This window comes from Trichosurus vulpecula, chromosome 3 (genome assembly GCF_011100635.1).
Source record: "Trichosurus vulpecula isolate mTriVul1 chromosome 3, mTriVul1.pri, whole genome shotgun sequence".
In the NCBI taxonomy this organism is placed as follows: Eukaryota; Metazoa; Chordata; class Mammalia; order Diprotodontia; family Phalangeridae; genus Trichosurus; species Trichosurus vulpecula.
This window is the reverse complement of record NC_050575.1, coordinates 292136136-292149108: the sequence shown is the minus strand read 5'-3', so window position 1 is coordinate 292149108 and position 12973 is coordinate 292136136. Positions and strand designations below refer to the sequence as shown.

Below are 12973 nucleotides of genomic sequence, written 5' to 3'. Positions count from 1 at the left end.
AGTAGTGGGGATGCAAAGATACAAGTGAGCCAATCTCTCTTTCTAAGAGCTTCCCCTTCCCAGTTTACTGTCTAACCAGTTAGCACTTAATTATGTATATCCCCTTTTATTGTGGGCTAATTTTTTTTCCTGTGTTTAACTCCCCCCAATGGACTGTAAGTCCTTCTGGAAAGGCAGCATGTCTTATAATTCTTCCATATCCCCCGTAGTGCTTTGCATAATACTGAAGAGGCACAGAAATCCTGACAGGTACTCCGTATATCCTGAGGGAGTGGTTGCTTGACTCAGTGTCAGTAAAGTGTACCTCAGACAGCTCACATCCCCCTCTCATTTACCACAAGGAGTGCTGCAGTAGACTACGAGTATTTGTGTCTGGGGTGTTGCAGGCTTCCAGCCTTCTGTCGTGTTCTACTAAGAGTTTAACCCAGTGCCTTCAAACTTAAACACCACTAAGCCATCCAGGAGGATCTCTGTAGGTCACGTGTCAACTTAGAAGATCATATTGACATCATCTGTGTTTTTACTTATTTTGTTAGACATTCCCCAGTTATCTGTTAATCTGGTTGGGGCTGCTGGTGACCCATGTTTGACATCTCTCGTCTGACCAGTGCAGGGAACAGGAGACAGATGACAGTCTAGGCCTTAAATGATGTGATCTTAGTGTGCTCGGTTACCATTTGACATTTTTCATGATGGCACTATATCGGAGATGCCATCCATTTATGATCTATAATAACAGTAACAATCATAGCTAACATGTAGCCATTCAAATTGCATGAAGCACTTTGTGTGAATGATCTCATTTGAGCCTTGAAATAACAAATGGAATATGGTTGTTTCCCCCCCATTTCACAGATGAGGGAAGTAAAGCTCAGAGAAATGACTTATCCAGGGCCAGAGAGCTTGTTAGTATCTTAAACGGGTCTTCATAACTCCCCATTTGGAGGTCCGTTCACTGTGCTACCTCTTGTCGTGACACCTCCATACCTTTCAGTATTTCTTCATATTGAACTAATGCCCACCAGTCTTAGCGACATTATATAATTTGTCTCTAAATTTAGTAAGTAAATTATTGATTCTTTCATTTAGTGTACCATTTGGAATAGACAGAAACAATGTGTGTATTAGAGAGTAGTCTGGTCTTGAAATCATAGCCCAGCTTCCTCCCTCACTCTTTCTCTCTCTTTAATTAAAAAAAATTTTTTTGGCATTGACACCAGTTTTCAGTTTATACTGTCCTCTTGGTGTGGTTGGAAAACCTGAGAGAGCAGCAAGAAATGGATTTGGGGTTGAAGGTCCAGGCCCCATTGTAGAGGCCTGTCCTGATCAGGCTGGGGACCCAATCTGCTACCCTCTTCTCCCCCTACTACACACATAGACCTTGGTGCCATGACGTGCGACTCAACCTGGCCCCTCCCAGCCTAGAGTGTTAGGGACCCTTACAGGCCCAGGGTAAGAGCACCAATGGGTTTGGAGGCCCTGGACCCCCAGAGGCAGGTTTGGTGTGTGGAGTGGTGGGGTGGGGACTGGGGATCTCTCTTTCTCTGTCACCTGAGCAAGGCCCAGAAAAAGAGAAAGATTTAGTCCTGGGGAGTATCCTCAGGTGGGGGTTCCCCATCTCCCTGGGGGGAAATCCCCTGCCTCCTCCTCAGGGAGGCCTATAGCGTAGAAGGCATTCTAATGGTTATTGGTGGTTGTGGTAGATGGGGGTAGGACTGGTAGTGGACGCATACTGCTAATTATGTAAGCAAGCTTTGAGCCATCCCTGAAATTCTAACTTGTAAGATGGAGATAATAATACTTGTCTCCTAGGGATTTTTGAGGATGAAATGAGAAAATGATGCAAAGTTTGTTGTAAACTATAAAGCAGTATTGTTATTAATAACAATATAGTAAGTTAGCACTGTGACTCTAAATGAACCACTTTCTGGAATAAAACCATTAACACACTAAAATTTTTGCTTACTTAGGTGGTCCATTATTTTCCATATTTTGCCAGGTAGCTCTTTAAAAGTGATTATTTATTTACAAAGTGGTCAGAAAAAAATAAGCTGCCATATCTAATTAATTATTGCTCATATAGATCGTAGAATACAGATTTGGAAAAGTAACCCTGTGATCTTTTTAAAATTTTTATTTCATTTTAAAAGTAACATTTTCCCCCCTTTCTGATTAAGAAAAAAAGAGCAAAATCCTTGTAACAAGTATACATAGTTAAGTAAAATAAAGTCCTACATTTTCCATCTCCAAAGAAATATGTCTTTATCTGTGTCTTGAATCCATCACCTCTCTGTCAGGAGGTGGGTAAAACAATTTGCTACTAGTCTTCTGGAATTATGGTTGGCTGTTGTGTCAATCAGTCTTTCACAGTTGTTTTGTCTTTGCAATGCTTTATCCTCATCATTTCACAAACTCATTTTTAAAAATGAGAAAATTGAGGCTCAGAGGGTTTATGTGATTTCCCCAAGGCCACACAGTTAAATAGAAGCAAAGCCTAGATTTGAACCTTGAGGTTAACTGTTTCAAAATCCACTACATTTTCCCCTGTGGCACAGCTTCATATGCCTTAGCTAATTTAATTTGTCTTGGATTCATGTCACAGACGCTACAATAGAGATTCTGTGTATCAGTCTCAGTCCATTGTGTGTTTTTGCCTAGGTCAAAGACCTCACTGTATTGTTGAGCTGAGATGAGGCAGATTGTTACTTTTGTCCCATTAGGTTTTTAAGCATCTCGTTTTTTCAAGGCATCTCACATTTTAAGACTGAAATATTTTCTCTTTGTAGGCCATGCAATCACCAGAGCTAAAAGATCGGCTAGAAGAATCAGAGAAATTGATTCAAGAAATGACTATAACCTGGGAAGAGAAATTAAGAAAAACAGAGGAAATTGCACAGGTTAGTATTTTTTCATTTATGGGGAAATGGAACCTCTTACCTTTTAAATATTCTTCAAAACTCCTTCAAAATACTCTACAACTCTTCCTGAATGTTTCTGATTGGATTGAAATGAAGTTTCTTATTTTACTATGGTCTTTCCTTTTTCTTTTGATTTTATGTGTGACCGACTTTGTGCCAGTGATGAGCATTCAGACTCTTAAGTCAAGGGCTCTGTTTATTGTTGGTGGTGAGTTTTATTTTCAAAAATTACTTTCCCAGGAGAAGCCTGAAGCAAAATGGCAATACTGTTCACAGTGCAAGAGATGTATTTTTCCAGTGTCTCATCAGGGTAATTGCACTGGAGGGGAACTTAAAAGTTTTTCAACTGATTAATTGGTAGCTTCTGGTTCTCATCCCTTAAATTTCAGTGAAATATGCTGCCTACTGGTGAGCATTTTTATCACTTTCCTAGGCGGGTTTGTAAGGAGCTGAATAAGACTTGCCCAACCTCCAAATGTTTAATGGTACAGCTTAGGCTATCATCTTTATTGCCTGCCAGCTCCTATAATAAGGTTATTATTTCTGCAAATTTGCATAAGACTTTCAAACATTTATAACATTAGCTAATTTTGGTGGCATCATTATAAATGTGCCAAAATGAACAGCATAGGGTCAAAAAAATTGTTAAGTAGGTGACATTTGTCTTCAGTTTCTCCTTCTGCTCTAGGTAGGTTCCAGTGTGTCTGATCTTAGGGCCATGACATACCTAATCAGGGATGCTTGATGCATCCTGTCTGCTCCTGAGACACACAGGGCTGCTTCTTACTGTTCCCTCCACTTCCCTCCCTTTATTGAAGTAGCTGTTTTATCTACTCAGGCTATACATACATTTCCCACTATGCCCAAGGAAACAATTAGTTTGTCTCATTTTATAGAACTTATCACATTCTACTTTATAATCATTCCTATACATATCTCATTGGACTATAAGCTTCTTGAATAAGAACTGAATTTTAGTTCTCTCTTACTCTCGTTTTCTTATTGTCCACAGTGGGATATATTACATATAGTGGTCCCCCCATAAATATTTGTGGAATGAACAGATGAATGTTGTTGAACATTGATTTGACTAAATTTATTGAGTAAATTTGTGTCAAAGCACTGCAGTATTCCAGAGGATAGTCTTCTGAGGTCCTTCTTCCCCGCCGCCCCCCCGCTCCCCCCACCACCACACTGTCTTCATGCAGTATACTCTTATATGAGCATAGTAAAGTGTCTAAGGACAATGTAAATTTGGTTTTCTTTAAAACAAGTAGGGAATAATGGTAGATGAGTTATATTGTGGTTCCATCTCTTACCAAATAATTTTATATTAATATTGAATGGAAACCAACAAATGATTACATTTTCTAGAGGGATAAATTATTTTTTAGTAAAAAGTATTGTACTGTTAATAAGATTTTATCACATACTAACAATATGAAATATTTTCTTTATATAAAACACATTAATCTGTTCTACGGCTTTTAGTTTTGCATAGGTGCATATTAATGAGAACAAGGGATGACTGAAACAGGAGGCTGTTTGGTGAATAGTACGTTAATCTTGAAATTTAATCAGCTTTGGTTATTTTTTGGAATACATTAATTGAATCCCAGTATGTGCTGGGTGCTATCCAAGACAAGAGTCAAACTCAAATGATCTGGTGGCATATTGAGTTAGAAAACCGCAAATAACATTATCTATGTTGCATTGTATTTTTATTTATTTTTGTTAAACATTTCCAAGTATATTTTAATCTGATGTGGGCCACAAGTGTTATACCTCTGATGTAGAATATGCAACAAGCCATGACACTGTCTTTGATGACTTTACAGTTTCACTGAGCTAAGAAAATATGAAAAGTTATTGTCAGTTATATGTGGGATAGATAGTAAGTGTTGTCGGATTTCAAAAGATAGGGTAATCAATGAAGGAAGAGTTTATAGAGAAGGTAGGACTTGACCTGAATCTTGAAGGATAAATAGGATTTGAGTAGGTAGAGGGAAGTGGGGAAGGAATGAATAAAGTCACATGCAGAAAACAGTGATTAAAACAGCCTTTCAGGAGCAGAGGGTTCAGAGGGACATAATGGTAGAACGTTAGATTAGAACTAAATGATGGCAAACCTTATATATGGGTTTGGACTGGATCCTGAAATAAAGGGATTTTTACAAGCATACAGACCAATTAGTAAATGCTCACCAAGCATTTATCCATCCTGACTTTGTGCCAAGTACTGTACTAAGTACTAGAGATACAAAGAAAGGCAAAAGACAGTCACCACCCTCAAGGAGCTCACATTCTATTGAGAGAAACAAAAAGTATGCAAGCAATTATGTACATACAAGATACAGATGGGGTAAACTAGAGGCAAGCTCAGAGGGAGAGCCCTGGCAATGAGAGGAATCTGAAAAGGCCCCTTGCAGCAAGTAGGATTTGAGCTGAGTCTTGAAGGAAGACAAAGCAGAGACAAGGAAGAGGTTCCCTCAGTGGTAACTAAGCCATTAAAGCCTACACAGAGGTCCGGAAGGATGAGAACAGAGAAAAGCCGATTTGATTTTACAGTTAAGACATATTGTTAACTTTGGAGTGAGCAGTTGAAGTTGAATGATGAAGCTGGAAGTCAGACTGCAGAAGAGAATGAGAGAAGCAGAGAAACTCACCGAAAGTCTTTCTCAAAGAGTTTAGCCATGAGAAAGAATGAAGATACTAGAGAGAACAGTGTGCTGCAGAAGACTGTATGTAGTGGGATCAAGGGTACACACAGAGGGGTTTTCCTTGGCAAAGAGAAGGGGCCCCGCCTCGTGTGAGGCAGGGGTAAAGGGAAAGATGGTGGTGAAATGAGTGAGGTTAGATGAAGAAATGGGAGGAGGCACTCTCCCTGAAAGGTCTTAGTTTATTTTTTTTTCAGTGATGAAGCAAGATTCTCAGAGGGTGGGAGTAGGGTTTATTAAGTGCCTTCTCTTGGCCAAGGCACTATGCTAGGTATGCAAAGACCAAAGCCGATAACCCCAAGTTCTTTAGAATTGGCCAAATCCATGTTTCAACTCATGGAAATTGTAAATCAAGTGTACTGACAGCTTTTCCACAGTCTGCCATATATTGAATTTAGAATGACTTTCAGGAGGACCTTATAAGTAAGCATTTATTCTCTAATATGAATTTACCATCAGTAATTTTTCAGATGAATTCTTTTCTGACTTATTTGGACTTTTGGCAGCCGGCTACTGCCCCTTTGGGGGAACTAAGTGGCACAGTGGATAGAACTGGGCCTGGAGTCAGAAAGACTCATCTTCCTGAGTTCAAATCTGGCCTCAGACACTTAATAGCTGTGTGACCCTGAGCGAGTCACTTAGCCCTGTTTGCCTACACTTCCTTATTTGTAAAATGAGCTGGAGAAGGAAATGGCAAACTGCTGTAGTGTCTTTGCCAAGAAAACCCCAAATAGGGTCATGGAGAGTCGGGCATGACTGAAAAAATAACTGAACAACCCTGCCCCATCAGAGCTTTTTGGTAATAATTATTTCAATGGCAACTAATGCTCAAACACAATGAGAGGTACAGGCTGGCAGCTGGAGACCCATCGATGTGTCGTGGAGAGCCGAACTGATGATAGAGGCCTGCCATCTGACCCTATCCTTGTTCCACATGACTGCTTTTGTTAATGAAAATGACAGCTGACTTTACATGTATCACCTCCTCTGTACCCCTCGACAACTCTATGAGAAAAGTACCGAAGGTATTAGTATTCCCAGGAATAGACTTGTGATGCAGAACTTTCATATATATATTCTTTTTCTCACATTTGTACATACATCGAAATAATCTCATCTGGAAAAACGTATGCACATAACACGTACTGTGGTATACAGATTCCCTCACATATGCACATATGAGGATACTCATTCATTAACACAATAAGTCAGAATAATGGTAACAAGTGCTACTTATTATATGGCAGCAGCAGGAGAGCCCAGTGTAGTATTTGGGTTAGTGTTCATAATGTGCTTAAAAAATATTTATGTGTAAATTGTTCATACGTTCAGTTCAGTGATGTCTTCCAAATTTTGTATATTCTCAGTGCCTTAGAACTTGTAGCGTGAATACTTCTTGAATATCCTTACAGGAACGACAGAAACAGCTGGAGAGTCTTGGAATATCTCTTCAATCTTCAGGAATCAAAGTTGGGGATAATAAATGTTTCCTTGTCAATTTGAATGCTGATCCTGCCCTCAATGAACTCCTGGTTTACTATTTAAAGGTAAAATAATTTACTTTTGAGTTTATTTATTGCAGTATGATAGAGTCATAACACAGGTTATCTCATCTTCCTGAGTTGGCCTCCAACACTTCTAGGCAAGTCACGTGACCCTGTTTGCCTCAGTTTCCTCATCTGTAAAATGAGCTGGAGAAGGAAACGCCAAACTACTCCAGTATCTTGGCCAAGAAACCCCAAATGGGGTCATGAAGAGTCAGATGGGACTGAAATGACTGAACAACAAATAGCTTCCTTGAGAAATTATCTAGATCACTTAAACTTGTTATGTGTCGATTTTCTCATCTTAAAAATGAAGTCATTGGTCAAGATCCTGAGTTCTGTTCTTGGGATTTGTATTCTTGTATTTAAATATTTTGATGACTGTATTTCAATATAATTAGTTTCCTTTGTAATCTCATGTATTTTATTTTATGTATTAAAAAACATTATTCTGAGAATGGGTCCATAGGCTTCACCAGACTGCCAAAGGTGGAGTCCATAACACAAAGATCAAGAACTCCTAAACTGTATGATCTTGCGATCCTAGATCCTAAACTAGGTAGTACATAAATTACACCATAACTTTGCATTTAGTTTCCTTCTTTGTCTTTTCATCCTAGGAGCAATGTTTTTTGAGATCAGTGGTGATAGTCACATATTGTTATTTCAAAGAAGGTTCATATTAACTTTTTCCAAGCTTGAGAATGCTATGGAAATCATTTAAATGATTTTCTCACTCAGTATGCTTTAGAAAGAAATCACGTGTTCAATCTTGACTAAAATTTAAGTCATCAGCTTGTCATTTATGGATTAAAATGTCAGTAGACTAATTTTAAAAGCCTTTTTTGGTTATATGATGTATGTGTTTTTTGCCATGGTGGTGAGTCTGTAAGCAAGAATACAGAAAAGGTACAAAGTGAGGGGAAGAGTTATAAGGAAATTTGATATGCAAATTATATTTTACCTGTAGAAAAGGGTAGGGAGGGAAGGAAGGAATTTGGGTGGTGAAGATGGGAAGGCAACATAAAATCTAGCATTTAGTTAATGGTGGAAACAGGAAGCCATAAGCTCTTAAATAACATGTTGGGTGTGTAGCAGAATCCTCTACATGAATTGGTAAAATCAAGTTCCTGAATCTGCTGATCTGAGGACCAAGCATTATATTTGTGGTCACTACTTGAGTGTTGAATGACCCTAATATTTTCTGGCTTATGAGTTTTAGAAGAGTACGGATACTGCAGATGGTAATTATTTTGTTCAGTAGAGGTGGCATGTTATGAGTCTTAGCTAAGATTATTTATAGGAGGAATGATTAACTGCATAGTAAGAACCTTATGTTAAAAAACAATAGCAAATTATGTCTCAGAAAAGTGTCTACAATGAAGGACAAACTTAGTAGTTTACCACAATTTCTTTGTTGGAAGATGTTTTCTTTTAAGAAGTTAAATACAGTGTCATTTAATACACAAAATCTCTCTATAGAATAGTTAAAAATCAGTAGAAACAGTGATCGATTTGGCATCACTAGACCTGACTTTGAATCCTGCCTCTTCCACTTACTGGATCTCATCAGCTCTCTTGGATTCAATTATCATCTCTCTGCAGATGCCTCTCAGATCTACTTATCCAGTTCTAACCTCTCTCCTCCTGTCCTCCATTCTTACGTTTCCAGTTGCCTTTGAGACATCTTGAACTGGATTCCCCGTTGACACCTTAAACTCAACATTTCCAGAACTGAACTCATTATCTTTTCCTCCAAGTCCTCCCCTCTTCCCTACTTCCTTATTATTATTGAAGGTACATCTTCCCAGTCATTTGACTCACTACCTAGGTGTCATCTTAACTTCTTAGTCTCTCTTATCCCTATAAATCCTGTGAGTGTTCAAGTCCTGTCATTTTTCCATGTGCCTTTCCTCTGAAATTAGCTCCAACTTATCTTTCGTGCATCCAGTTTGTACATAGTTGTTTTCAGTTTGCCTCCCCCCCCGCCCCCCCGCCCCATGAGCTCCTTGGAAGTAGGAATTGTTGTTTTGCCTCTTTTTTGGGTATCCTTAGCACATAGCATAGTGCCTGACACATAGTAGGTGCTTAATAAGTGCTTCTTCACTGATGGACTTCCTGTATCTCTTTGCATAAGTCCCTTGACCTCTTTGAACTGCTGTTTCCTCATTTTAAAAATGAGATGGGTGGGCTAGTTGACTTCTAGAGGTCCCTTCCATCTCTAAATCTATGGTCCTATTATTATCGTGTTGGTTGTGTCATGTCTTCCAATGTAATTAATGATGTATAGTGCATCTCTATCACCGTAATGAGGACTCTAACAAGTGTTATTCTTGTGTCTCTACTTTTGTGTTGTAACATTGTTCTACACCTTTCAAAGGTAGTATGACTGAAATTTCAGTTTGCAATTATATTCAGTTGCTTTTAGAGACTTTTTGTATTGGGGCATAAATCACTTAACCTTTTTTTGTTTCTCAGAAGCATGTGTTATTTTTCTTCCTGATGTCACATAATGCAAATAAGAGCACAGAATAAGAAAAAATCCTGACTCATTTCTGCTCTAAATACATTTAAAAGAATTAAACAAAGACACTGTTGATAGACTTTTGGAGAAGAATCAAAATATTTCCTGTCATCTTGTGTGTAGGTGTTTGGATTTTGTTTCAGTCTGTGTGTTCAGCCCAGTTTTGGCAGCATTTGAGGTAGTGCTGAATTCTTTGATTTTAAGTTAAACTCAAGAAAAGATATTTTCATAGACATAGCAAGTTGATAAAGATGACCTCAATCCAGGAAATTTTTAGTTCAGTAAAGAGATTATGAAGTGTTGTGTGGCAAGATTTTTTCATTTCACCTCTCCTTCATTTAGATTCCATCTTTTAGCCACTGAATAGTTGACTTACTTTGGGCAAGTGACCTATGATCTCTAGGTCTCATTTTCCTTATCTGTAAAACAAAAGGGTTGGATCACATGGTTGTCTCTTCCAAGCTCTGACATCTCCCTATTCCCTTACTCTTAAGTAGCCAGACCAAACTCCCTTTCATTTACTTATGCTTCTATCTAGAAGAGGTTCACTTGGACAGACATGCCACAGAGTTGAATGCAAGGTCATGTTGCATTCCATCTTATTCTGTGTTCTGGGGGCAGTTCTGAATCTATATGCTTCCTATCAGCAGACAGGAAGGCACAGTAATTTGACTCCAGCAGCTGTTTCGAATCACTAACTGGATATTCTTGAACTTGCCTTCCAAGAGTCAAGAAATCTCTGTACATTCTTTGTAACCAAGTAAGACATTTACTTATTAAGAAGTCAAGGTTGGAGATGTGACTAGTATAAGAACTACCACTGCTTTTGTACTCGTGGGTTTTCTTTCTTTCCTTGGAACTTGATCATGAGCAACAACTGGGAGAACAAGGGTAGCTCGAGGAGGAACACAGGCAGTGATGTGTGTGGGGGATGGTGGCTCTGTTTGCATGATTCAGCATCTGCTTCAGAGAGCTCATTCCCTCTGCAGCATACCTCCATCTGAAGGCAAACCTTGATTTGTAGGAGAAAGGGAACTGCCCTTTGCATGCTTTAATAATTAATATCCCTGGCTTGCTCACAACCACTTGCATGGGGTTGGGGGTAGTGGTGAAGTGCAGAGAGTCAGCACAGTGAGAAGGAGAACCCAGCCTGGGCTGATCCCACAAAATGGAGACCTTGAAAGGAACTTAAAGTGGGAGTAGGGGGCTGGTGTGGTTGGTGGTAAGCTCCAGAATGAGAAGGTCCAAGAGGCCAAAGGAAGTTCTAGGGCAAGAGGGCAACTGAGTCATAGTGGCAAAGTTTGGAGAGTCAGAAGCACAGCCTAGAAAGAGGGAATGCAGATTGGCTGGCCTTGTCCCCTCACAATAGAAGCCTCAAAAGGAATTCACCAATGGGAGAAAGGGGCTGACGTGGCGGAGGGACGTTCAAGAGTGAGAACTGATATGACTCATACATTTGGGATGATTCTTATGTAATTATCATTTGAGTAATTTATGGATGTCAAACATGTTCCTTTAGACTAAGAGTTCTTAACCAAGGCCCTGAGAAGTTTAAATATATATATATATATACATATATATATATATAAAATTATGTTTGAGTATAATTGGTCTCCTTTGTAATCTTAGGTATTTCATTTTAAGCATTTCAAAACATTATTCTGAGAAGGGGTCCATAAGCTTCCCAAGGTTGTCAAGGCATCTGTGACTCAAAAAGGGTTAAAAATCCTTTTTCTAGGCTCGGTAAACACCCAGCATAATTTGCAGCCAATACAAATTATTTAATTGTTGGGGAGGGGATGTAGCACCCTTCCTTGACCCTGTGATCCCTTTACTGGATATTTATTCCTAAAGAAGAGACAATCAGAAAGACCCAATATATACCAAAATATTCCTAGTACCTTTCTTTTGTGCCAGGAAAAAACTTGAAATAAAGTAACTATCTGTTGGTGAGTGTTTTAACCAGTTGTAGTATGCAAATACAATAAAATACCACTAGTATTCTATTAATAATAGAGTACCTTAGAAAATAAAATATATAAGGAATTTAGAGAAATGCAGGAAAACTGCAGAAAAAAATGATCTGACACCGAGTAGGAATCAGGAAAACAATATGTACAATATATTTTTATGACTAAATGAAAACAATAATAACAGGAATCTGACGTGATTAGTGATATTAACCAGTGTTAGTCCTAGAGAGCAGGTGATAAAACACTTCCTTTCCATAGAGGCGATTGGTCAACAGGTACATATGTTGCATATGTTATCCAGCACTATCTCTGTGCCTGCTGCTTTTAATTAACTGTTTTTCTTTCTTACAAGGGAAGGTAAATAGGGTGGTAGTGTTGGTAAATAGGGGACATTTCAGGAAATTACTCTGAATAAAATTCAAGAGGAGCTAGGTGTGTTGGCACAAGCCTGTATAATCTCTGCTGCTGGTGGAGGCTGAGGCTGGTTGATTTCTTGAGTTCCAAGCTTCAGCAGGACCGAAACTGATAGGTGCCCATGGTAAGTCTGGTGCCAGTAGGGTGATCTCTGAAGAGAGAAGGACCACCAGGCTGCCTAAGGAGAGGCAAAACAGAACGGGTGCAAACTGTTGTGCTGATCCATGTTGGCACTGGGCCTATGAGTGGCTACTGTACTTTTAGCCAGGGAGAGATAGAGAAACCCAGTCTTTAAAAACAAAAACAAGAAGCCATCAACAACTTTAGTGGGGGAAATGTTGCAGAGATGTGTAGGAACTTTTTCTGTTCTTTCTCCTTGCCTCTTAGATTTTGTAGTCCCTGATTGCAAGAAATTAAAGACATGTTTTCCAGAAGACTGTCTGTAGGTGCCTGGGAGAGTTCATAGATCACTTGTAATGATTAGGGGAAAGTAGAGGTTTGTCTAAAGAAGGGAGTGGGGGGAGCAGAAGGATCACAACGGCAGATGAGACAAGAGCTGCCCAGGTTTCCAAGGAGCATGAAGGGCTCAAACTTGGGCATCAGCAACATAAAAGTGGTAGTTAAGGGAGATAGATGGCAGCCAGCAGCCGAGGAGACAGAATCTATACTTGCATTGGCACTGACAGTCGCAGTGTGTCCTTGGTTTGAGGACTTGCTTGTTGATGTTGTAAGTTTATTCTTTCCTGCTGGATTCGGGTTTGAGGACCACATATGATAACCTTGTCTGTTTTTGTAATATATTTATGTTCAAAATGAGAGTCAGGGTTGCATAGCAGATAGAGAACTGGTCTTAGAATCTGGAAAACCTCGGGTCAAATCTTGC

General features: G+C 39.2%; 1 protein-coding gene across 1 annotated transcript in view; it reads left to right on the top strand.

Moving 5' to 3' along the window:
• Nucleotides 1–12973, top strand: part of KIF13B (kinesin family member 13B) — a 248738-nt gene that overhangs the window by 116550 nt on the left and 119215 nt on the right. The window contains exons 12-13 of the mRNA XM_036752476.1: nucleotides 2787–2897; nucleotides 7048–7182. Coding sequence (XP_036608371.1) covers nucleotides 2787–2897; nucleotides 7048–7182 — 246 coding nt within the window. The remainder of the gene's footprint in view (nucleotides 1–2786; nucleotides 2898–7047; nucleotides 7183–12973) is intronic.